Source organism: Oncorhynchus nerka, linkage group LG22, assembly GCF_034236695.1.
Source record: "Oncorhynchus nerka isolate Pitt River linkage group LG22, Oner_Uvic_2.0, whole genome shotgun sequence".
NCBI lineage: Eukaryota > Metazoa > Chordata > Actinopteri > Salmoniformes > Salmonidae > Oncorhynchus > Oncorhynchus nerka.
In genome coordinates this window covers 30336925-30362053 of record NC_088417.1, presented here as the reverse complement: position 1 = coordinate 30362053, position 25129 = coordinate 30336925, and the positions used below count along the sequence as shown (strand labels likewise).

The 25129-nt window shown below is 45.0% G+C and overlaps 1 protein-coding gene across 2 annotated transcripts in view; it reads right to left on the bottom strand.

The window, feature by feature from the left end:
- Window positions 1-25129, bottom strand: part of LOC115104519 (partitioning defective 3 homolog) — a 581101-nt gene that overhangs the window by 354688 nt on the left and 201284 nt on the right. For both annotated transcript variants that reach the window (XM_065007121.1, XM_065007122.1), the window contains exon 3: window positions 20123-20309. In XM_065007121.1, coding sequence (XP_064863193.1) covers window positions 20123-20309 — 187 coding nt within the window. The remainder of the gene's footprint in view (window positions 1-20122; window positions 20310-25129) is intronic.

Below are 25129 nucleotides of genomic sequence, written 5' to 3'. Positions count from 1 at the left end.
ATGTTCAAATATTGACCAGATGTGTATGATCACTGTGAATAGGGGGCGGTGGACACAGAGGGAGAGGCAGACAGACATATCTCCCTCTCTTTATTCCCTTTTATTAAGCAGCCTCGCATGAACAAATAAGAAATCTACAAGTATATTACCGGGTTCAACCAGGTAGCTCTGAGCACACAGGCTGAACTGGCCCTGTTCTTACAGAGCCACTCACTTATTTCATTCCCTCTCCCTTTGATGGTATGTTCACCAAACCCTTCAGAGTCTAAAACCATATGTTCCACGACTGTAACTTGTGGCTTTACTGTGATTATGTGAAGGTTTTGTCATGGATTCATATCTGAGGCCTCGCCAGGGTATTATTTTGAAGGTCATTTTCATTCCCAACAAAAGGCATTCGCTGCCCACAAGGGGATTTTCTGACTCTTCCGCAAATGACGACAACATCCATCTTAACGGCTTAACGGCTTCCAGCTGAACCACTGACTGCGGGTCTGGGGCAGTGTTACATAAGTCATGCCAACCGCTCCTAAACCTCTGACATCACTCCCAGGCAGACAACACAAGCGCGCTGTGAGGCTTTACAGGCCGTCCCTGTTATGAGAAAGTTAGAGAGACGACATTGATGGCAAACTGATATGAAGACGGTCAGCAATCTCATCGTTTCAGAAACGTAAAAATGCTATCCTCACACACACACGCACGCACACATACACGTGTGCACGCGCACACGCACGCACGCACGCACACGCACACACACACACACACAAACATATCCATACCAACATACTCTAACGTGGGACCAGTGGAGGATTGTAGGTAATATTGAGTGGGGCGTCCCTGTGTGTTTTTGGAGGGCATTTTATCACAGGTCTCTCCTCTCTCCGGCGCTCTTTACTAATATGATACGACACGTCCAAAAAAATCATTTCTGATTGGATTAGTGATGTAGAATAGAAAACGGGATGGTCCCACGTTAAATAACCACGAGGACCACTCAAGACGAACCAGGCATCGATCTCGGATTCACTGGGGTGGCGCACGCACGCAGGGCCTCTGAGGGCTCCTAACAAGATGAAGGTGTAATCTGGCCCTACAGTGAAGGGATTAGGAGCAGCCTAGGGCATACAGGACTTTGTAGACCAGCATGCATCACAGAGAGGTCGCTTCTCATGGGGATAACCCCCATCTCTCTCTCCCTCTGTCTCTCTAGAGGTCAGATCTCATGGGGATAACCCTCACATCTCTCTCTCTCTGTCTCTCTAGAGGTCAAATCTCATGGGGATAACCCCCATCTCTCTCTCTCGGTCTCTCTAGAGGTCACATCTCATGGGGATAACCCTTACATCTCTCTCTCTCTGTCTCTAGAGGTCAAATCTCATGGGGATAACCCTCATCTCTCTCTCTGTCGCTCTAGAGGTCAGATCTCATGGGGATAACCCTCATCTCTCTCTCTCTCTCTCTCTCTCTCTGTTGCTCTAGAGCTCAGATCTCACGGGGATAACCCTCATCTCTCTCTCTGTTTCTCTAGAGGTCAAATCTCATGGGGATAACCCTCATCTCGCTCTCTGTTTCTCTAGAGGTCAGATCTCACAGGGATAACCCTCATCTCTCTCTCTGTTTCTCTAGAGGTCAGATCTCACAGGGATAACCCTCATGTCTCTCCCTCTCTCTAGAGGTCAGATCTCATGGGGATAACCCTCATCTCTCTCTCTGTCTGTCTCTCTAGAGGTCAGATCTCATGGGGATAACCCTCATCTCTCTCTCTCTGTCTCTCTAGAGGTCAGATCACATAGGGATAACCCTCATGTCTCTCCCTCTCTCTAGAGGTCAGATCTCACAGGGATAACCCTCATCTCTCTCTCTCTGTCTCTCTAGAGGTTAGATCTCATGGGGATAACCCTCATCTCTCTCTCTGTCTGTAGGAAAACATTAATATTAATATTTACATGACTATTCCTCTCCATGTAGCTAGCGGGGGCAAAAGTGCAATTAAACATAAAGAAATTAACTCCTAATGTGCGTACCACAAACAAAGCCTTACACAAATAAAGATTTAGGTTTATCTAGATAGATGTATCATTTTTTTTTACTGTCAATTAAATTGCGCAGTTTACACCAAGGTGAGTAAAGGACACCGTCTCCATCCCCTTCCGTCTCTCTAGAAACCTTGCATTTGCTACCTCTCTCAACCTGCTCTAATAACATAGCATGGCACAAACAACTTTATCTTGCGGAGCCAGAGCTTTAATGTATTACTTGGAAGTTTCCAATCATTTAAATGGCAGGGAGTACAGTGTGTCCTTAGTGTCCTGCCACTGTAGATACCTGCCAGAGTTAGAGTGGCCCTGACTGGCTGCCAATGCAGTGTAATGGAGATAGGTGGGAGCTAATGCATGGGAATACTGATAAGGTTATGAAGAGGACACTGGACAGGGAAGATTGGATGGCTATCAGGCAGGTGAGGAGACATTTTCTTTTGGCTCCTCCTAGAACCCCCCCTCTCTCTCCTTCTCTTTCTTTCGCTCTACCTCTTTTGTTCTCTCTCTTTCTTTTCGCACTCCCTCTCTCTGTCAGTCTCTCTCTCTCTCTCTTCAGATGCTATGCTGTTCATCATTGACTGCGGAATTCTAACGTGACTCAGTGTGACTGAGCATTGTCTTGTGCTTCTCAAAAACCCTTCTGTTTTTGGCAAAGAGAATTGAGAAGTTTGAATTACTCGAAGCAATGAATAAAATATGTCAGGCAGACAGCATGCTTATTTAAATACCTCAGTCTCCTAGCCACATAGTCCATATTGATGTCCCTAGTGAGAGGAGAGGGGACCTCTGCCGAATATATCAGTGTGACCTGAATTCACATCTGCCACTGGGGCACAGAGGGGCCACCACAGGGGACTGAGATGGACTTCCAGGCTCAGTCCCAAATGGCACCTTATTCCCTATATAGTACACTGCTTTTTACCAGAGTGTGTGTCTTTCCCTATATAGGGAATAGGGTGCCATTTGGGACGCAGACCTAGAGTAGTGGGAACCAACTCAGGCTAGAGACAGGGAGTGAAGAATGGAGGTTTTAAATAGAACATTCTGGCTCTCATGCCCAAGGGCTGCCTAATATTTGGTCTCTAATCTGAAGTCATAAAGACAGATTTTCACAAAATATTGACCATGAATAACCAGCAGCCTTTGACCCTACAGAAAGAGTGGAAGATGAAATGGACAACCACTTAGGAGAGGACAACCACTTTCCCAACGATGTAGAGGCTCTGAAAAGACACAAATTGGAAAAGTGTGATTGACTCAAGATCAGTAAGCTGTAGCACTCAAAATGAATCCCATCCGACAGAGAGAGAGTCTTTACCGTCCTGACAGAGAAGCAAGCCAAACGATTTACTGAGAGAGAGAACTCTCTCAAGCCCTTGGATGGGTCCGCCAAGCAGACATACACAGATGACCAGACACAACAACAACAAACTAAGGAGCTGTCCTCTCTCCCTCTGATATCTCTGTTGCTGCAGTTGCTGCAGTTGCTCTCAGGGAGCTTCCCAGACATTGGAAGAAAACGGTGAGGAGGGAACTTAGATCCCCCTTCCCAAATTAAACGTGACTCATCTGGGTCGTCATTTGGAACAAAGGGAGGAAGACCCTGGAGAGACACGTATGTACGTGACACCCAACAAAAAACAACCCCCAGCCTCTAACCAACCTCCAGACCAGACCAAACTAAGCCGATATCCTCAGAGTTGCTAATCAACAAAGCAAACAGATCTGCAGGTCTGAAATGCTATTGCTATTGTCATAATGCTATTTTTACGTTAGTAGTGGTCTTGAGCTACAGGCCTAAGGAAACAGTAGTAATACATCTCAGTCAGTGCGCCATGCGATGCAGTGTCATTCATAAATTCCATTACATCTCTCTAACACAGGAACTACAAGGTCAGGGTTCAGTAATGATACAACACAAAAGAACACGCCCTAATCCCAATTCTGGCCCCATGTGGGTATTTGGTCGGCAAGGGCTAGCCCTCACAACACTCATACCAAGCCCAGCACGGTCTAGCCCACACCAATCCCACATCAGCCCAGCACGGGCTAGCCCACACCAATCCCACATCAGCCCAGCACGGGCTAGCCCACACCACACCTACATCAGCCCAGCACGGGCTAGCCCACACCAATCCCACGTCAGCCCAGCACAGGATAGCCCAAACCAATCCCACATCAGCCCAGCACAGGCTAGCCCACACCAATCCCACGTCAGCCCAGCACAGGATAGCCCAAACCAATCCCACATCAGCCCAGCACGGGCTAGCCCACGTCAATCCCACATCAGACCAGCACGGGCTAGCCCACACCAATCCCACATCAGCCCAATGTGGGCTAGCCTACACAATCCTGCACAGGTTAGCAGGCACGAGCCCAATACGGGTCAGCCCAAACCAAGCCTAGCACAGGTCAGCCCACACCAAGCCTAGCACAGGATAGCCCACACCAAGCCTAGCACAGGTCAGCCCACACCAAGCCTAGCACAGGATAGCCCACACCAAGCCTAGCACAGGTCACAATGTAGAGGTGGGGGCTCAGAATATCTTGGGGCGTGGTTTGCAAATACCCCAATTCATGTTACATTTTCTTTTTTTACTATACAAAACAACATTCAAACCAATGAGGGTTCAGAACTTTCAAGATAATTACTTCAGATATAATCTTATAGTAGTAGGAATAGACCCTCAAATCACACCAGCACAACCACCTTTTGCTGGCCAGGGGCCTATCAACCCACTGTAGACCAGGAACCCTGGTTGACCAAAAAGTCCCCTTTGACTCACCGTCAGATAGCGAGGTCGCACCGTCAGTTAGCGGTGACGCACCGTCAGTTAGTGGTGACGCACCGTCATTTAGCGAGGCCGCACCGTCAGTTAGCGGTGACGCACCGTCAGTTAGCGGTGACGCACCGTCATTTAGCGAGGTCGTACCGTCAGTTAGCGGTGACGCACCGTCAGTTAGCGGTGACGCACCGTCAGTTAGCGGTGACGCACCGTCAGTTAGCGGTGACGCACCGTCAGTTAGCGGTGACGCACCGTCAGTTAGCGAGGCCGCACCGTCAGTTAGCGGTGACGCACCGTCAGTTAGCGAGGCCGCACCATCAGTTAGCGAGGCCGCACTGTCAGTTAGCGAGGCCGCACCGTCAGTTAGCGGTGACGCACCGTCAGTTAGCTGTGACGCACCGTCAGTTAGCGAGGCCGCACCGTCAGTTAGCGAGGCCGCACCGTCAGTTAGCGGTGACGCACCGTCAGTTAGCGGTGACGCACCGTCAGTTAGCGGTGACGCACCGTCAGTTAGCTGTGACGCACCGTCAGTTAGCTGTGACGCACCGTCGGTTAGCTGTGACGCACCGTCAGTTAGCGAGGCCGCACCGTCAGTTAGCGGTGACGCACCGTCAGTTAGCGAGGCCGCACCGTCAGTTAGCTGTGACGCACCGTTGGTTAGCTGTGACGCACCGTCAGTTAGCGGTGACGCACCGTCAGTTAGCTGTGACGCACCGTCGGTTAGCTGTGACGCACCGTCAGTTAGCGAGGCCGCACCGTCAGTTGACCGTCGGTGACACACCGTTAGTTAGCAAGGCCGCACCGTCAGTTAGCTGTGACGCACCGTCGGTTAGCTGTGACGCACCGTCAGTTAGCGAGGCCGCACCGCCAGTTAGCGAGGCCGCACCGTCAGTTAGCTGTGATTCACCGTCAGTTAGCGAGGCCGCACCGTCAGTTAGCGAGGCCGCACTGTCATCTGACCCCCATTTCATGTATTATATGAAGGGCATGGTGTATGCTGACCCATGTTGGGTTGGTGTCCGCTAACCTGTGTTGGACTATACAGCTACATTTCTTGTCTCTCTTGTATTACCATGATGTGTAATGTGTAGCTCTTTAGGTTAACGTTAAGTAATAACTTCAACATTAGAACTGGACTACTACTTGCCGATTTTAAGTTACTTCCTCCTTTCACAATTCATAGACCATACTCTTTTGCACCCACGGGACCTGTTAAGTCTAGTCTTGAGGGTTTAAATGTAGCTCTATCCAAATTGAGAATATCATCCTCTAACCATTTGCTGGTAAACAACCTATTGAATTCATCATTTTCTCCTGTATCGATCATACGCCGTTATCATCATTCATCCTGTAACCATTGATTAATTGTACTATTTTTATTATTAAACTTCTGTATTTTTACCTGTTGTTGTTTCTCTGATACAAAGTTAAATACGTTCATGTGGCATAAGAAGCGCTAAGCTTCTCTGGTAATAATACTGTGTATATAATAGCAACAATCCAGGCCGACAATCCAACAGGCTGGTCTTATTTCAGGTTCAGGCAAAGTGAGGGCTACCTTGGGCCCACCAGCCTTGGGGCCAATGTGGGCGCGATGAGCAAAGGCGCATCCAGCCCAATTTGAGCAGCCTACATCGGTCCAATGTTTAAGCCCACATTGGGCCCACATGTGGAAATGCTTGCTGGCTTAGCATTAGCATACTCAGTTCAAGTTGACCCATGTGTTAGCGAGCGAGTTAGCAAGACGGGAAAACTATATGGTTGCCCATGTATCAGTTTTACCACCCCTGACAAAGACAGTAATTTCTAAGTACCAATGCAGACACCTTCCAGGCCTATTTGTTGTTGCACCAATGCTCTGTCTAATATAGCCAGACAGCACACACAAATATCACAGACATTACCAAAAAAGACTTTGCAATATTTATTTTCACACTGAGCTACCGAAACAACTCTGGGGGAAAAAGCACTGCTTTCCAGAAGGACAACAGAATAGCAAATTCAAAACTAATTTCTCTCTGCTTTGTGACCAACCATATATTTACTGGGAGGGAAAAGAAAATAACCAAAGAAATGTGTTTCCATTAATCTTGAGCAGATGATAGGGCCCTGCGCCCCAAATGGCACCCTATTCTCTATACTCTATTTAGTGCACTACTTTTGAACAGGGCCCACAGGGCTCTGGTCAAAAGTAGTGCACTATATATGGAATGGGGTGTTTGTATTGCAAGCCGGTCTTTCCGAGAGGCCTAAGATGATAGGGGGTCTTTTCACTGATGACTAAACTGTCGTTTGAACTGTCTGCTTCGCGGCTGATTAAAGCTATCTATATGGAGCCACGTGGACCTCTTCCAACCCAGGATGTGCAAACATGCTAATCTTACAGCTCCTCACACGCACACACACCACACAGGTGAAACAGAGATCAGAGATTGATGGGGAGATTGAAGGATGAAGAGAGCGAAGAGGACAAGACAGACCATAAAAGCGTTCCCAACAGGTGACAAAGAAAGAGAGAACGAGAGAAAGAGCAGAGAGCCAAAGCCAAGAAACCACTCGGGTCAGCAGCACCATAGGGGATATGCTATGGTTTGAGGAATCTATGTAGGAGAAAATACATCTTGAATCAAAAGAACCAGATGTTATTATGATCCCTGGAAATTATGTTTTGGATATAGACATCACCTCGATCCGTCACGCCGTGCGATAGAAGAATGCACAAGGTTTTTATTTGACACATCAAGGCTAGGCCTTGACGGGTTTTGTTTTGGTTAAATATTAGATCCTCCTTCCAATGTTGGAGATGTCCCACCTGGATATGAAAGCGTGCATCCGGTACCCAAAGAGGAACATTTGATTTGGGACTATGAGTCATCAACACAAGGCAATGTAGAGATAGTCTGAACTCCTATGGTCATTGTTTATTCAGCACAAACAGATCTAGTAACATGTGATGGCAGAGACTCTGCTGTGAGTCACTGGCACGTTTGTGTGTTTGGTACTCATTCCCACGGTCCCTCTGCCAAACATTGAGTTTATTAAAGATGGAATCCGTGGGCCACCCGAGTAGTGCAGCAGTCTAAGGCACTGATCAGCACTAGAAGCGTCACTACAGATCCGGGTTTGATCCCAGGTTGTGTTGCAGACGACCGCGAACGGGAGACCCATGAGGCGGCGCACAATCGGCCCAGAGTCGTCCGGGTTAGGGGAGGGTTTGGCCGCCTGGGATGTCCTTGTCCCATCGTGCTCTAGCGACTCCTTGTGGCGGCCGGGCGCATGCAAGCTGGCTTCGGTCGCTAGCTGAACTGTATCGCTTCCGACACATTGGTGCGGCTGGCTTCCGGGTTAAGCGAGCAGTTGTCAAGACAGCAATGTGGCTTTGTGTGTTCGTTTTTCGGAGGACGCATGGCTCTCGACCTTTGCCTCTCCCGAGTCCGCACTGGAGCTGTAGAGGCGGGACAAGACTGCAACTACCAATTGGCTATCACGAAATTGGGGAGGAAAAGTGGTAAAAAGTACATAAAAAATACATTAAAATACATTTTTAAAGATGGAATCCGCAGTTGATATTGATTTTATTTTGTTAAGGAGTGTCGTGCAACATGGTACAAAAAAAACAGTGTTTGTTGTTTGCAGTAACTTATTGGTTGTGGTAATATTGCAAACGGACATGGCAGTTTCACCATTAAGGATTCCAGCTTTAAAGAACTGATCACAATATGACTCAATTACAACACAACACAACACATACATTATACTTTTTTTATGAGCTGCATGGGCCTCGATGTTCATTCATTCCACAAATCCCTTCAAAGCCAAATGAGTGACATGTGGTTCCTAAACATTTGGCTAAACTCTTTACACAGGGAACTCTGTTCGTTACAGCCCTGCACATTGTCAAATCAATTAGCCCTTAATGTCCAGATTGGCCGCAGAGCCCATGTGTGGAGGCTTACATATGGGCCTGGACGAGAAAAATAACAACACTAACAGATTACATGAAGCTGTTTTCTCAAGATCAAACGCCTGATTCCTGGCCAAAAAAAGCACTGGCATGTTAGTCTAGTTTTCCACACAGCTCTATGGGGCTGACTGTATCTCTGCAGATCTGTCTATAGAGTTGATGATAAGCAGGACTCAGCTCTTCTGCAGAGTGGATGGAGCAGCCAAAAGCATGTAGCCGAGCAGCAGCAGTAAGGCCAAGCCAAAATAACAACTCCTGCTAACTTAGTGAGTACCAAGCCAAGATAACTCTCATTTAAAACTTTCAAGCCACGTAAATCATGCTCAAATGTACTCTCAAATACTGCAGCTTTGTCTCATCTCTCCCAATAGCGTACTGTGTGTCTCAATCAACTTCTTACTTTCTTTCTGTTTACTGTCTTTATTTCCATCTCTCCACTCTGCCTTTTCTCTCTCTATCCCTCTTTGAAGCCCCCTGTAAAAATATATATATTTTTAAACTTCACAGGTACTTCAATCCCACTGGAACTCAATGAGGGAGGAAGAGGACAAAAACAGGAGGAGGATGAGGGTAAAGAGCGTCATGAGACAAAGAGACAAGAGACACAAATCTGCTGAAGCTGATCCCTCAGGAGAACAGCCGATTGAGAACCACATTGCCCTTGAGCTGGCTGTGACCCTTCCATGCCCCGGATGTAAATAGTGGGGTGCACCTCATTGGGGTGGGGTGCACCTCATTGGGGTTGAGAGCCCCATCACCTGAGCACCTCTCACATCTGACAAATTAGTGCACTTTACTACACCACCGCAGCCTATTCTTCACAGAGAGAGAGACAGAGAGACAGAGAGAAGTGACAGAGAAAAGAGAGAGAGAAAAAAAGATCCTCTGTCTAAAGCTGAAGCACACACCATGCAAATGGAACCCATTTCTATTCATGTCTGAGACAACTTAAAGGCTAATAAGTCATTTTAATGGGGTTTTCAGCCCACTATATTGGCTTAGGATGAGAGGCAAACAAGCAGAAGGAGTTATGTGTGTGTGTGTGTGTGTGTGTTTTGAGAGAGAGAGAGCGAGAGAGGGGGGGGGGGGGAGAAGAGAGCGAGAGCGAGCGAGAGAGAGAGAGAGAGAGAGAGAGAGAGAGAGAGAGAGAGAGAGAGAGAGAGGCCAGTTGTCAGCAGGAGGCTGATTTCCTACAGGGCCGATTAGAACACATCCAGATGGGAAATAAGATGGCGGTTGGAACAATCTAATCACGACTCATTGTGGTTCTAATGAAAGGTCTGAGAACTGTAATCTCTAGTTAAGATGTTCATGGAGAGGGAAACAAACAAAGAAGACATTTTACAACAACTACAACAAGTCAAAGGTTACAGTACAGTATGTGTCACTGACATGACGTGGATTTGACAGTGTAGTACATTGTGTTACTGTGGACAGTCAACTGTGTGGGTGGTTGGGGTAAGTGTGTGTGTATGTGTGACAAACCATGGGGAATGACATCAAAACATATGGATTTTATCAGCTCTTCGTTTGCATTCACAAAGCACTGCAACATGAAACGCCTTGTGCTTTGTAGTCAGTCTTTGAATTAGGGGGTTGAAAAACGTCAGCCCTACTCGTACAGAGGACTTGGTGACATTGCTAATGATAGCGCCTAATCTTTTATCATAAGCTTCATTCCAAATGGCACAAGATTCCCTATTTAGTGCACTAATTTTGCCCAGACAGAGCCCTATGGGCCCAGGTAGAAAGTAGTGCACTAAATAGAGAATAGGGTGCTATTTGGGACGTATACCATAGACATGAAGGGAGGATAGACAGACAAGGCCATGGCTTTGTTTTATCCTCTGGTGTGAATCAGACTTGAATCATTTATTTTGTATTTATTTTTTCATTTAAATTCAGTGACAGCTGAATATATTTGCTGCAATCGCAATAGCGCTGGTGTGGTATGGCACGCACACAACATAAACATACAAATAAATCAAATAAATGTGTCAAGAAGGAATGTACATAAATCTACTTAAATACAAACATGTCAAAAAGGGGTAATAAAAACCAATAGTTCACTTTAGCTAAGAGATAATGGTTGTTGATCTTGGGTTGTTTTGGGTGTTTCCTTAGCTATAAAGCCATTAGTATTTGATCAGCTATGTCTATCAGTGTTTACAAGTCTCTATCTTGAGCTATGTTTCGGAGTGTTTTCTAAACCATAAAGCCCTCAGCAGTATTTTATCTTGGATGTAAACAAGTGTACATTAAGTACCCTCTGGGGGTCAAAAGAGGGAGGAGATTACATATTTTAGACAGAGACAGTCACATAACTCTCCTAAGTGGCTTTGTCTAGTATCAACTGAGTGCTGGGATGACACCAGACCACAGCCTGATAAACACTTGCACGCAGACAGACCAGAGGCTGTAAAACAAACCCCCTCAACCATAACATTCCAAGCCACGCTTCCCGTGATCCACTGGGGTTAAAGAAACGTCCCGGAATTCACTTAGTGTGTGTGTGTGTGTGTGTGTGTGTGTGTGTGTGTGTGTGATGAGTTGTCCCATTAGTGTCTGTACAGCTCCTGGGTAACATTACCTCTGACAAACAAACAGCAGAGCTTCTCTCCTGTCCAACCAGGAAGCTATAAAGTTGTCTACACTGAGCCACAGATCACTGTAAACTACGACACTGTAGAAGTGCAGAGTGGGGACGTGACTGTTAGAGGGTAGGTTCTTGGAGCGTGGGAAGAAACAGCTAAGAGTTGCCCCTTTCTCCGAGTCATGGGAGAGCTGGGGAATGAGCACAAGGAGCGGAGCATCCTAGCCTATAACTCTGCACTGCTCTGCTGCTAACTGGCCCCGCTCTGACATTCCATACAACCACACACTCACCCACTAGTGATGAGTGGGGACGTTCCTTACCAGTCAGAGAGCACTCTTCACACTTCATGACCAAATCCATCTCTTAACCATTTAACGGTGTCAATGGTTACAATAATTAGCAGTAATAAGCTATAGATGAAATTGCTGGCAGTTTTATAGATTTATGACTAATAGTCTTGCATTACGACGACTCTCGACGCCCCCTCTCCTTTGATAGCGGTGCTGTTTAAAGGCCAACTATCCCTCCTCTCCTCCCTCTCGTTTCACTTGCCATGAGAGGTTTTAATGTAGCCCACTGGGTGATTAAGAGTTGACATAACTAATAAACTCCACACTAACTCAGCCAGACAAAGACACTTCAAAGTCAAAGAGTGCAGAGAGAAAGAGAGAGAGGGAGAGGAAGAGAGAGCGCTTTAGTCGAGAGTGATGGTTATAATTATATAATATACCAGCTCATATTCCACTCCTCTCTAGTGTGTGCTCTTCTGAAGCCAATTGGGTAGCCTACTATGCAACGTAGAACATTGTAAAAATAAAGAAAAACCTTTGAATGAGTAGGTGTGTCCAAACCTTTGCCTGGTACTATGTAACGTTAAGGAGAAAGCATGCATTTTTATAAGCAATCTTTTGAAAGTGGTATCAAACTTTGCTCAGAGGAGTTTGGAGTGAGAGTAGATGCCAATAAAGGAAGACTGTTCAGAGAGATGGACACACACACACACACACACACACACACACACACACACGCACACACACACACACACACACACACACACACACACACACACACACACACACACACCCCAGAGCAGGACAATCAGACACACACTGTCACTATTATCACCTCCCTGATTTCTCTGATACCACTGTTTGCAGATTGCATCGCGCCTCCTGCCACTGAAGTGCTAGATTGAAGAGGAGAGCCTTTGGACCAGAACGAAGGAGTGAAAGAGCGACAGGGGGAGAGCGAGATGGAGAGAGTACAGACGAGAGACAGATGAGTATCAGAGATCCGAGCCCAGTATCAGCCCTACCTGTTTGCAGTTCAAACCAAACCCTGTTAGTTTATCTATAATGGGCAATCACTGCTTCTGGACTTCAACCAAGCCCACAGAGTACTGAGGGAGGGACCAAAGAAATGAACTCAAAAAGTTCAAGGCTACGATGGAAAATCTCCGAAAACATGTTAAAAGTTTCAACTTCAGTTTTCAAAACTTACTTCTAAGACATAACTAAACTCAGCAAAAAAAGAAATGTCCTCTCACTGTCAACTGCATTAACTTTCAGCAAACTTAACGTGTGTAAATATTTGTATGAACATAACAAGACTCAACAGCTGAGACATAAACTGAACAAGTTCCACAGACATGTGACTAACAGAAACTGAATAATCTGTCCCGGAACAAAGGGGGGGATCAAATTCAAAAGTAAAAGTCAGTATCTGGTGTGGCCACCAGCTGCATTAAGTACTGCAGTGCATCTCCTCCTCATAGACTGCACCAGATTTACCAGTTCTTACCATGAGATGTTACCCCACTCTTCCACCAAGGCACCTGCAAGTTCCCAGACATTTCTGGAGGGAATGGCCCTAGCCCTCACCCTCCCATCCAACAGGTCCCAGACATGCTCAATGGGATTGAGATCCGGGCTCTTCGCTGGCCATGGCAGAACACTGACATTCCTGTTTTACAGGAAATCACGCACAGAACGAGCAGTATAGCTGGTGGCATTGTCATGCTGGAGAGTCATGTCAGGATGAGCCTGCAGGAAGGGTACCACATGAGGAGCATGTCTTCCCTGTAACGTGTTGAGATTGCCTGCAATGACAACAAGCTCAGTCCGATGATGCTGTGACACACCATCCCAGACCATTACGGACCCCCCACCTCCAAATCGATCCCGCTCCAGAGTACAGGCCTCGGTGTAACGCTCATTCCTTCGACGATAAACGCGAATCCGACCATCACCCCTGGTGAGACAAAACCGCGACTCGTCAGTGAAGAGCACTTTTTACCAGTCCTGTCTGATCCAGCAACTGTGGGTTTGTGCCCATATGCGACGTTGTTGCCGGTGATGTCTGGTGAGGACCTGCCTTACAACAGGCCTACAAGCCCTCAGTCCAGCCTCTCTCAGCCTATTGCTGACAGTCTGAGCACTGATGGAGAGATTGTGCGTTCCTAGAGTAACTCGGGCAGTTGTTGTTGTCATCCTGTACCTGTCCTGCAGGTGTGATGTTCGGATGTACCGATCCTGTGCAGGTGTTTTTACACGTGGTCTGCCACTACGAGGACGATCAGCTGTCCGTCCTGTCTCCCTGTAACGCTGTCTTAGGCGTCTCACAGTACGGACATTGCAATCTATTACATCTGTAGTCCTCATGCCTCCTTGCAGCATGCCTAAGGCACGTTCACGCAGATGAGCAGGGACCCTGGGAATCTTTCTTTTTGGTGTTTCAGTAGAAAGGCCTCTTTACGTTGTCATAACTGTGACCTTAATTGCATGTAAGCTGTTAGTCTTAACGACTGTTCCACAGGTGCATGTTCATTAATTGTTTCTGGTTCACTGAACAAGGATGGGAAACAGAGTTTAAACCCTTTTCAATTAAGATTTGTGCCTGAAAGAGGGACGTTTCTTTTTTTTTGCTGAGGTTATATAGACAAACATCCACAGACACTGATCAATGCTACAACATAGAGTTCCTGCTGTTGCAGTGATTGTTGTCAGAGTTGCTGTACAGTACATTGTTAGCGTCCCAAATTGCAGCCTATTCCCTATATAATGCACTACTTTTGACCAGGGCTCTATATATCAGGAACATGGTGCCATTGTGTGTCCTTTACTGACTTCTATATGGAATCCACCACCCCCGGTCTTCAGAGGACAAAAATACACTTTGTTTTTACAACTTTTACTGTACATTCTACACACATTTTACATCCATGGCACTTCATATATATATATATATATATATATATATATATATATATATATATAGTAGTTACATAGCAAGAATAAAGTAATTATCACAGTGATTCAGTGATTCAATTAGAAGTAGGGAGAGAGCGCACCAGCCAACAGCCAACCAACCAGACTGGAACCAGCCTCACTACTGCTGATTGCCCAACTGGTGGCCAAACAGAAGATATCCCTGAGTGGGTTGAATCACAACAGGTTTACACCCAGCAGGGAGCCAATCATAATATGTCACTGGCTTCACTCATATCTCCTGTTGTGGTAGTTTTGTTTTAAAACAAGGTCTGTGTACTTTCAGTGGGTTGATGTGCAGTGAGATGGGTGGGGGCTGTGCTCAAAGGGAGAGCACTCCACTTTCAGCATAGCCGCCAGATAAGTACCACCTAAGTGGCTGGTTGGTTTGTTTTTCCCGTTACACACAAAAGGTGTCATCAGCGGCCTCTGAACAGGATGGGGTGAGTGGATATGGGTTTGATAGAGGTAGAGCAGCTCTTGCTGTAGGTACTGTAGATTTGATGGATAATCAGGCCAGAGCAGAGGTCCAGGAGGGAGTTCTGGAGAAGGAAAAGTATTGGAGTCAGTGTCCCAGGGTGCAGCACATGAGGCATGGTACGGGCACCTCTAATAAGTGCCTCGGTCCTTCATGCCACCATTGCCCAACTGGACAGGGCATCTTTCCATTGTAGCACTGTAGCTTCTGCACAATTCTTCAGCTCAGGGTTTAAACACACTACCACCACCTCTATCTTTGCCAACCGGTCCATTGATACCTCAACATCAGGCCCTGGACAGGGTTGTAATCTAGATGAGTTCCATGTAATAATGTCCATGTAATCTGTTACATGTAATCTGATTACAAAAAAACTAACTGTTTTAGTTAAGTTAAGTGACCAAACAAAAATAAGGTAATCAGATTACAGATCCGTTTGAAAAACTAGATGACTACTTCTTGGATTACCTTAAAATTTTGAAAGGATGTTTGCGAAAACATTTATTATGGCACCTTTCTGTTTTCTCAATGATATTCAATTCAGCATTGAAAAAAGCCGCAAGTTTAAGTTTGTTCCACCTGAGCAAGTCTGATCACAATTCAGAGACCACTATGATGACACACCAAACGAGTTTGATGCATCCTTTTTGTCTTCCTCTAATGCCTCTTAAGGAGAAAGTAATCAGATTAAAGTAATCAGATTATGTTACTGAGTTTGGGTAATCCAAAATTTACATTACTGATTACAATTTTGGACAGGTAACTAGTAACGGATTATATTTAGTAAGTAACCTACCCAACCCTGTAAGTTGAGTCAATGCAACTCATCTAGAGAGTTTATGCAACTCATATGGATAGGGTTCATGAAATGTACAGATCTTAGCAAGCATCAACAAGGCCGAAAGAACCCAAAGTGAAGAAATGTTCAAATGTTCATTAGGATTCCAAGCTAGTTTTCGTTCTTCAATTTTATAGCTACATTTTCTTTTTCTATCCGCAGGATTATACTTTCATGTGCAGCAAGTGAAATGGACCTCCATCCATATAATTACCAGGCAAATTACATTCATTATTGCAATTTACATCTCATCGGCAAGCCAATTATTAACAGTCTGACCTCCGCGGCTTCCTTCGGCTTGGAAATCTAAAACGAGCTGCCGAGGTGGGCGAGATGGCGGAACGAGAGGGAGAAAAACAATCAATACGATTCTGAAGATGATTATTTCACATATCTATAATGCTATGCTTCACAGCACAGCTGCCCGCCCGGCAGTGCTACTCTGATGTCTGATTTGTGTTATCGCCGCCGGTAATTTGCTGCTTCGCTCCTCTTAAAAGGGACGCAGGCTGCATTCTGCATTCGTCCATCTGTCTGTCCAGCCAATCACACACAAGCATAACAACAGAACACACACGCAAACAGAAAAACACACACACACTCCCACCACAAACAATCCACAGAGTCTAATTAGGCTGTGCAGTATATTACTGCTCTATCACAATGGGACCGGGGGATGAGAGTGAAAGTGCAGTCTTAGGCGGTAATCAACTCGGCAATTGAGGGCAAACTCTGTAACTTAGTCCCAGAGCTAATTTGTAGCTGGTGTACCACTCATTTAAATGTGTGAGACAGGAAGGGGAGGGAGGACGAGAGAGCGTGGCTTTCGTTCTCTATAGTATACACTGGGTGCATACCAAATAGCGCTCTATTCCTATAGTGTACTACTCTTCAAAAGGAGTGCACTGTATAGGGAGCAGGGTGCAATTCGGGACACATCCAATGTTTTATAGTGGTGAGACGTGTATCAACTAAAGTGGGATGGACAACAAACCGACGAGATATAACAGCACATGACCTTCCTTTACTTTGTCAATAAAACACAATCGTAAAGTGTTCACTTTAAAACAGGATACCTGCTGCTATGATTGTTGGAAGGAGGTGTACTATTATTCCAAAACGACGGTCGCTAGGATTGGAAGTTTACACGCACACACACAGACACACACACACACAAACACACACACACACACGCACGCACGCACGCACGCACACACACACACACACCTGTTTCAGTAGGGGGTAAAGAGAGTCCTCCAATACACAATGGCTCATAAAAACCAAGGGAGGGGAGAATCTGCAGTCCCATCGGAGGGCTGTGTACAGTACCAGACCTCCCTGTGAGATAGCATTGTGGAAGAAACAATAACACCACATCACTGGTTCAAAGGAGAGACCCAGTAACATGGGAGGCATCTGTTGTGTTGGTGTCTGTCTGAGGTTTGTGTTGGTGTCTGTCTGAGGTTTGTGTTGGTGTCTGATTGAGGTTTGTGTTGGTGTCTGTCTGAGGTTGGTGCTGGTGTCTGTCTGAGGTTTGTGTTGGTGTCTGATTGAGGTTTGTGTTGGTGTCTGTTTAAGGTTTGTGTTTGTGTCTGTGTCTGTTTGAGATTTGTGTTTGTGTCTGTTTGAGGTTTGTGTTTGTTGGGGAAAAAGGAGGGAGATGTGATAGACCATGTTTCTTTGAAGATATCTGTCTGCAAACACGTTCTGATTCCTTTCCTATCGTTATTGCACTTTTCTGTTACAATCAGTGGTGATTTTAGCATGTAAATCTTGTTGGGGAAAAACAAAAACATGTGGGATGCATGCCAGCAAAGCCACTACACAACACTAAATAATAGATTAATTGCACTGTAACAGTGACAAACGGTGCCCACAAACTGTTAGGAACTACATAAAGCTGTCCCAACAGCAGAGTCCCAACAGCAGTCCCAACACCTTACCACTGCTACACCTGGCTTTCAGCGGAGCCTTGTCTGGCAGCGAAACAGTTCATTCAGCCTCATTTGCCGCCTTTAAAAAAAACATAGCTGATATGGCTGACTTGCTTAAACAAATGTGGTTTCTACTGACTATTGAGATGTACAAACTATGGCATAAGGGGACGACAAGCGGATAAGAGTCAATCCGTAATTCCGATTAAGACATTAATGAGCGAGGTAGGACGGACGTAGTCAATATAATTATTTGTTCAGCACTTTTGAAATGTACAGCAACAGAATTCAGAACAAGGGCCGTTCTTACAAGTGTACTCCCTGTACAACAAGTCAGAATCGTAGGATAAATAAAGGGGGCATACAAACAGACAATGAAAGCTCTTACAATATTCAATGATTACATTTCTCTAAAACAGGTTATAGGCTACATGTGCACCACCAAGTTAGAACAGTAGGCAAAATTAAGAGGTGAAAATAGACCAAATTATTAGGGTGAGGCACATTGAACACCGTTTGGGTCTGTGTGTCAAAAAGGATACACGTCATATAACACTATTTGATGAGTTAAATAAGCTTTTAATTTGTCATGTCAAATAACACAATTCTATTATAGAATGTTTTTTTTTGTCCTGAATTTGCACGTGCAAGCCAAGCCCCACCACTACTATCAGTAGCACTTTCAAAGCTGAACAAAAAAAGTTAGTAAACAAGCACACACCGGCCAGGAACGATGTGTTTACAATACCGCGTTGATGAAAATAGTCCAAATTATCCGGGTGAGGCACATGGGCTACCAACAGGTTACCACACAACATTCACTTAGATTTACTTTCTTAGCTACGGGATACATATCTCTGGCATCCTACATCATTTATGAAGCAGCACAAGACATTTTTGGACTCACGTTGTTGTGATGTGCTTGAACAGGAATGTGGCGCGGCGGTCCTTCGTGGGCAAATTTTCTCATCAAATAGAGAGGTGCCGGATTTACAAATCTGAGTTGAATCACCGTTCAAAGCGTATTTTCTCAGTTTGAGCTGTTTATTCCCGACGTCCGAGTTGGAAAGCTTGCAGTTTGCCACTGTCACCGATTCCTTACAAACCACTCATTGTTGAATTTGCGATCGCCAAATAGTTGTGCAATGTTTATGTCCAATGGCCGATACATTTTATCTATAGTTTGTCTTCATTATTCCTCTTCATATGACAAGGATTAAAAAGGATTTGCCAGTAGACTTGATTCAATACTTATTTTCCACCATCATTTGCAAATAAATTCATTAAAAATCCTACAATGTGATTTTCTGGATTTATTTTCTAATTTTGTCTGTCATAGTTGAAGTGTACCTATGATGAAAATTACAGGCCTCTCTCATCTTTTTAAGTGGGAGAACTTGCACAATTGGTGGCTGACTAAATACTTTTTTGCCCTACTGTATATATATATTTTTTACATTGTTTCCAATGATATGTGACACGTATTAATGCCAAAATAACATGCAAAACAGGCAAGCCCCAAAAACTTGAGCAGCATGTTATGTATCTAAGTCCGACCTATAGGAAAGGGTGGAGTTGAGGGATGGACTTAGGGAGGGATGGAGGCAAATGTTATGGTACTGGGTGTCTGTGCCTCTGTGTGTGTGTGTGTGTGTGTGTGTGTGTGTGTGTGTGTGTGTGTGTGTGTGCGTGCGTGCGTGCGTGCGTGCGTGCGTGCGTGCGTGCGTGCGTGCGTGCGTGCGTGCGTGTGTGCGTGCGTGTGTGTGTGTGGGCGTGTGTGTGTGCGTGTGTGTGTGTGGGCGTGTGTGTGTGTGTGTGTGGGCGTGTGTGTGTGTGTGTGCGTGTGTGGGCGTGTGTGTGTGTGCGTGTGTGTGTGTGTGTGCGTGGTGACCCCCAGGTTCAGCTGTCAGTGTTAATCAGAGACCCGGTCTGTTTCTCCCCCATCATCATGCATGATTGAGTGGATGGTACAGCCACAGCCCCCTGGACGATACCACCTGCCCATCTCGCTCACCGCAAAGCCACTCCCTGGACACAACTCTATAACTGACTCTTAAAAAACTTCACTAAACTATATAAAAACAGATTTGTTCAGGGCTGATTGGTCAATAGTGTTTCCTCTCTTCTTTCTTACAGATACATGTCTTCAATAGCTGTGACACACTAGAGCACTTAATGGCCAAGTGGCAAACTAAAGTACCCCTAGTCTGACACTTACTGCTGCGCAGGGCGGAGGGGGTAACCTCTATCTCGCTGCTGGTCTGGTAGGGCTGGAAGGCGGACATGTTGCTGGAGTTGAGCTCTGCGACGGCAGTGAAGGGGTCAGGGCTCTGTGTGCCCGTTGAGCTGGCACTGGTGCCATCGCCTCCATGGTGAGGGTCCTGCTCCTCATACACTGCCACCAGCTGGAGAGAGAGGGTAGAGAGAGGATAGGTTAGATAAGGAGAGAGAGAAAGAGGATAGGTTAGATAAGGAGAGAGCGAGAGAGAGAAGCTGATGCACACCTGAAGCAAAACACAAACATGTATGCTAACTCGCAAGCACATGTAAACACATATGCACACACACACATTTACACTTACAGTACTGCTAGTTGACTACCCATGTTCAGCCACTCAGTGGGCAGCTGTCCCATTTCCATAAAGATGCTGTGTTGCCATGTATTCGTGGTTACTGGGCAGAGAGGCAGAGCACAAAGAACATCTACATCCCATTATTACCGAATTCTCACACACAGACCATCGCCACGGTGACCTAGCCAACACACTATGCCTGCTACAACAAGGCTCAACTCACAGGCATGGTTTATACTGAGAAGGGTTGTTACGATAACAGAATTTCGACTTCGAAAGGCATATTAGCCAAAGTCAAAGAATGGCACTTGATCCAGACAGATACATGCAGCTAATGCTATGTTCAATCATTGGGCATCTTTTGAGATCATTATCATTACCTTAAAAAAATGTACCTCAACATTTTCAGAGACAGCCATGTATGCACTAATTCATAAATTCTACAATCAGACAATGGTGGAACCAGCTTCCACCTGAAGCTAGGACAGCAGAGTTCCTGCGTATCTTCCGAAAACATCTGAAACCCTACCTCTTCAAAAAATAATCTTAAATAATCCCACAGCACCCCGACCCTTCGTGAACTAACACTCACACTTGACCCCCCCCCCCCTTAACTCAACTGACTTCAAAATAAAAAAAAATTTTTTTTTTTAAAACCCACAGATAATACAGTTGAAGTCGGAAGTTTACATACACTTAGGTTTCAGTCATTAAAACAAATTTTTCAACCACTCCACAAATTTCTTGTTAACAAACTATAGTTTTGGCAAGTCGGTTAGGACATCTACTTTGTGGATGACACAAGTAATTTTTCCATCAATTGTTTACAGACAAATTATTTAACTTATAATTCACTGTGCCTAAATTGACTGTGCCTTTAAAGCAGCTTGGAAAAGAAAATGATGTCATGGCTTCAGAAGCTTCTGATAGGCTAATTGACATCATGGGAAAATCAAAAGGAATCAGCCAATTTCCAAACGCCTGAAGGTACCACGTTCATATGTACAAACAATAGTATGCAAGTATAAACACCATGGAACCATACAGCCGTCATACCGCTCAGGAAGGAGACGCGTTCTGTCTCCTAGAGATGAACGTACTTTGGTGCAAAAAGTGCAAATCAATCCCAGAACAACAGGAAAGGACCTGGTGAAGATGCTGGAGGAAACAGGTACAAAAGTATCCATATCCACAGTAAAAAAGAGTCCGATATCAACATAACCTGAAAGGCCGCTCAGCAAGGAAGAAGCTACTGCTCCAAAACAAAAGTCAGACTATGATTTGCAACAGCACATGGGGACAAAGATCGTACTTTTTGGAGAAATGTCCTCTGGTCTGATGAAACAAAAATAGAACTGTTTGACCATAATGACCATTGTTATGTTTGGAGAAAAAAGGGGGAGTCTTGCAAGCCGAGGAACACCATCCCAACCGTGAAGCACAGGGGTGGCAGCATCATGTTGTGGGGGTGCTTTACTGCAGTAGGGACTGGTGCACTTCACAAAATAGATGGTATCATGAGGCAGGAAAATGTGGTGGATATATTGAAGCACCATTTCAAGACTTCAGATGGGTCTTCCAAATGGACAATGACCCCAAGCATACTTCCAAAGTTGTGGCAAAATGTCTTAAGGACAACAAAGTCAAGATATTGGAGTGGCCATCACAAAGCCCTGACCTCAATCTCATAGAAAATGTGTGGGCAGAACTGAAAAGGTATGTGAGAGCAAGGAGGCCTACAAACCTGACTCAGTTACACCAGATCTGTCAGGAGGAATGGGCCAAAATTCACCCAACCTATTGTGGGAAGCTTGTGGAAGGCTACCCAAAATGTTTGAACCAAGTTAAACAATTTAACGCCAATGCTACCAAATAGTAATTGAGTGTATGTAAATGTCTGACCCAATGGGAAAGTGATGAAAGAAATAAAAGTTGAAATAAATCATTCTCTCTACTATTATTCTGTCATTTCACATACTTCAAATAAAGTGGTGATCCTAACTGACCTAAGACAGGGAATTTTTACGAGGATTAAATGTCAGGAATTGTGAAAAACAGAGTTTAAATATGCTGAGCACTTGTTGGCTGCTTTTCCTTCACTCGGCGGTCCAACTCATCCCAAACCATCTCAATTGGGTGTAGGTCAGGTGATTGTGGAGGCCAGATCATCTGATGCAGGACTCCATCACTCTCCTTCATGGTCAAATAGCCCTTACACAGCCTGGAGGTGTGTTTTGGGTCATTGTCCTCTAAAACAAATGATAGTCCCACTAAGTGCCACCCAGCTGGGATGGCATATCGCTGCAGAATGCTGTGGTAGCCATGCTGGTTAAGTGTGCCTTGAATTCTAAATAAATCACTGACAGTGTCACCAGCAAAGCAACCCCACACCATCACACCTCCTCCTCCATGCTTCACGGTGGGAACCGCACATTCAGAGATCATCTGTTTACCTACTCTGCGTCTCACAAAGACACGACGGTTGGAACCAAAAATCTCAAATTTGGACTCATCAAACCAAAGGACAGATTTCCACCGGTATAATGTCCATTGCTTGTGTTTCTTGGCCCGAGCAAGTCTCTTCTTATTATTGGTGTCCTTTAGTAGTGGTTTCTTTGCAGAAATTCGACCATGAAGGCCTGATTCATGCAGTCTCCTCTGAACAGTTGATGTTGAGACGTGTCTGTTACTTGAACTCCGTGATTTCTAAGGTTGGTAAATCTAATGAACTTATCATCTGCATCAGAGGTAACTCTGGGTCTTCCTTTCCTGTGGCGGTCCTCATGAGAGCCAGTTTCATCATAGCTCTTGACGGTTTTTGCGACTGCACTTGAAGAAACTTTCAAAGATCTTGAAATGTTCCTGATTGACGGACCTTCATGTCTTAAAGCAATGATGGACTGTCGATTCTCTTTGCTTTTATGAGCTGTTCTTGCCATAATATGGACTTGGTATTTTACCATATAGAGTTATCTTCTGTATACCAACCCTACCCTGTCACAACATAACTCATTGGCTCAAATGCATTACGGAAAGAAATTCCACAAATTAACTTATTTTTTTCCACAGGAGTCGCTAGTGTGCGATGAGACAAGGATATCCCTGCCGGGCCAAACCCTCCCTAATCCGGACGACGCTAGGCCTCAAATTAACTTTTTACAAGTCACACACACCTGTTAATTGAAATGCATTCCAGGTGACTACCTCATGAAGCTGGTTGAGAGAATGCCTATAATGTGCAAAGCTGTCATCAAGACAAAGGGTGGCTCCTTTGAATAATCTATCAAATATATTTTAATTTGTTTAACACTTTTTTTGGTTCTACATGATTCCATATGTATTATTTCATAGTGTTCATTTCTTCTCTATTACTCTACAATGTAGAAAATAGTAAAAATAAAGAAAAACTCTTTCATGAGTAGGTGTCCAAACTTATGACTGGTACGGTATATATTTAAATGGTAGATCTTTAGTCTATTGATAAACTGGTTACATCAAAATGTAGCTTAGGCCTATTCACAATGCAGGTGAATGCATATGCATTAGGAGTGTGTGCATGCACTGAGTTATTGAGCTTGATTTGGCTGAACTCATGGGGCTACAGATGATAAACACTATATTTCCTTTCCATGTGAGAGCTATTGTATTATACTGATCAACAACATTTGCATAGAAGTAGCTTATTTTATAAAAGTGTGCGCTCTGTCTTTAACCAGTAATGATATATTTCATGAAGAAAGAGGGGGGGGGGACAGCCCGTCAACGCTCTATACACACACAGAGTCAGGTCACTGAGGCAATACATCATCTTTGGGAGAGACCGATTAAGTGAATTAATACGGTTTTGGTGGCAAAAAAGATATTCAGTGAGAACATGCAGGGAGGTATTTTGCCAACATCTATTTAGGCATATTAAAACAATTCAGTTTTTTTCCCGACTATCAACTGTCAATTTACGAAACGATTATGAGTACGAGTATGTCGGCACATCACTGGTCATGTCGGCACACCACTGCTTTCACAGCAGCCACATACAAACAGCATATGAGTCCTTTGATCGCTGGATGATTACGTATCGCACCTACTCCCTCTCACCTCAGTGCACAACACATCAGCTGTCTGTGACCAGGGGCAAAAAAAACTTTCCAAGCCAAACCTTCATATCATAACCGCTAACTTCTACACAAAGCCTACATCGTTGTCACCATATTAGCTAACGTGAAGGCAAACATAGGTACGTTAGTAAACCCTCTACAGTCATGCAGTTCTGTGTACAGTTAGCAAGCAGTTACACCAGCGGGCCCCGGTGGCACAAAATGTATAAAACCAAAAGCTTACCTTGACTTGGCTATGGCTATCCAGTGTTGAATAGTCATTGCCAGCTAGGTAACATAGCATCCCTCTCTGTTTGAGCCGGGTGATTGATAAGGCTAAACTAGCTAGCTGAGGGCCTCCTGAGTGGCGCAGCGGTCTAAAGCACTGCATCGCAGTGAGTTCTTCCACACCGATTTTGACATGTATGGACCTTGCTTTGTCACAGGGACATTGTCATGCTGAAACAGTTAACCTCTTCAGTCGACCCTCTACTTTTTTGAACATTCTGTTAAAAATCGCGCAACATTTCAGCGCCCTGCTACTCATGCCAGGAATAT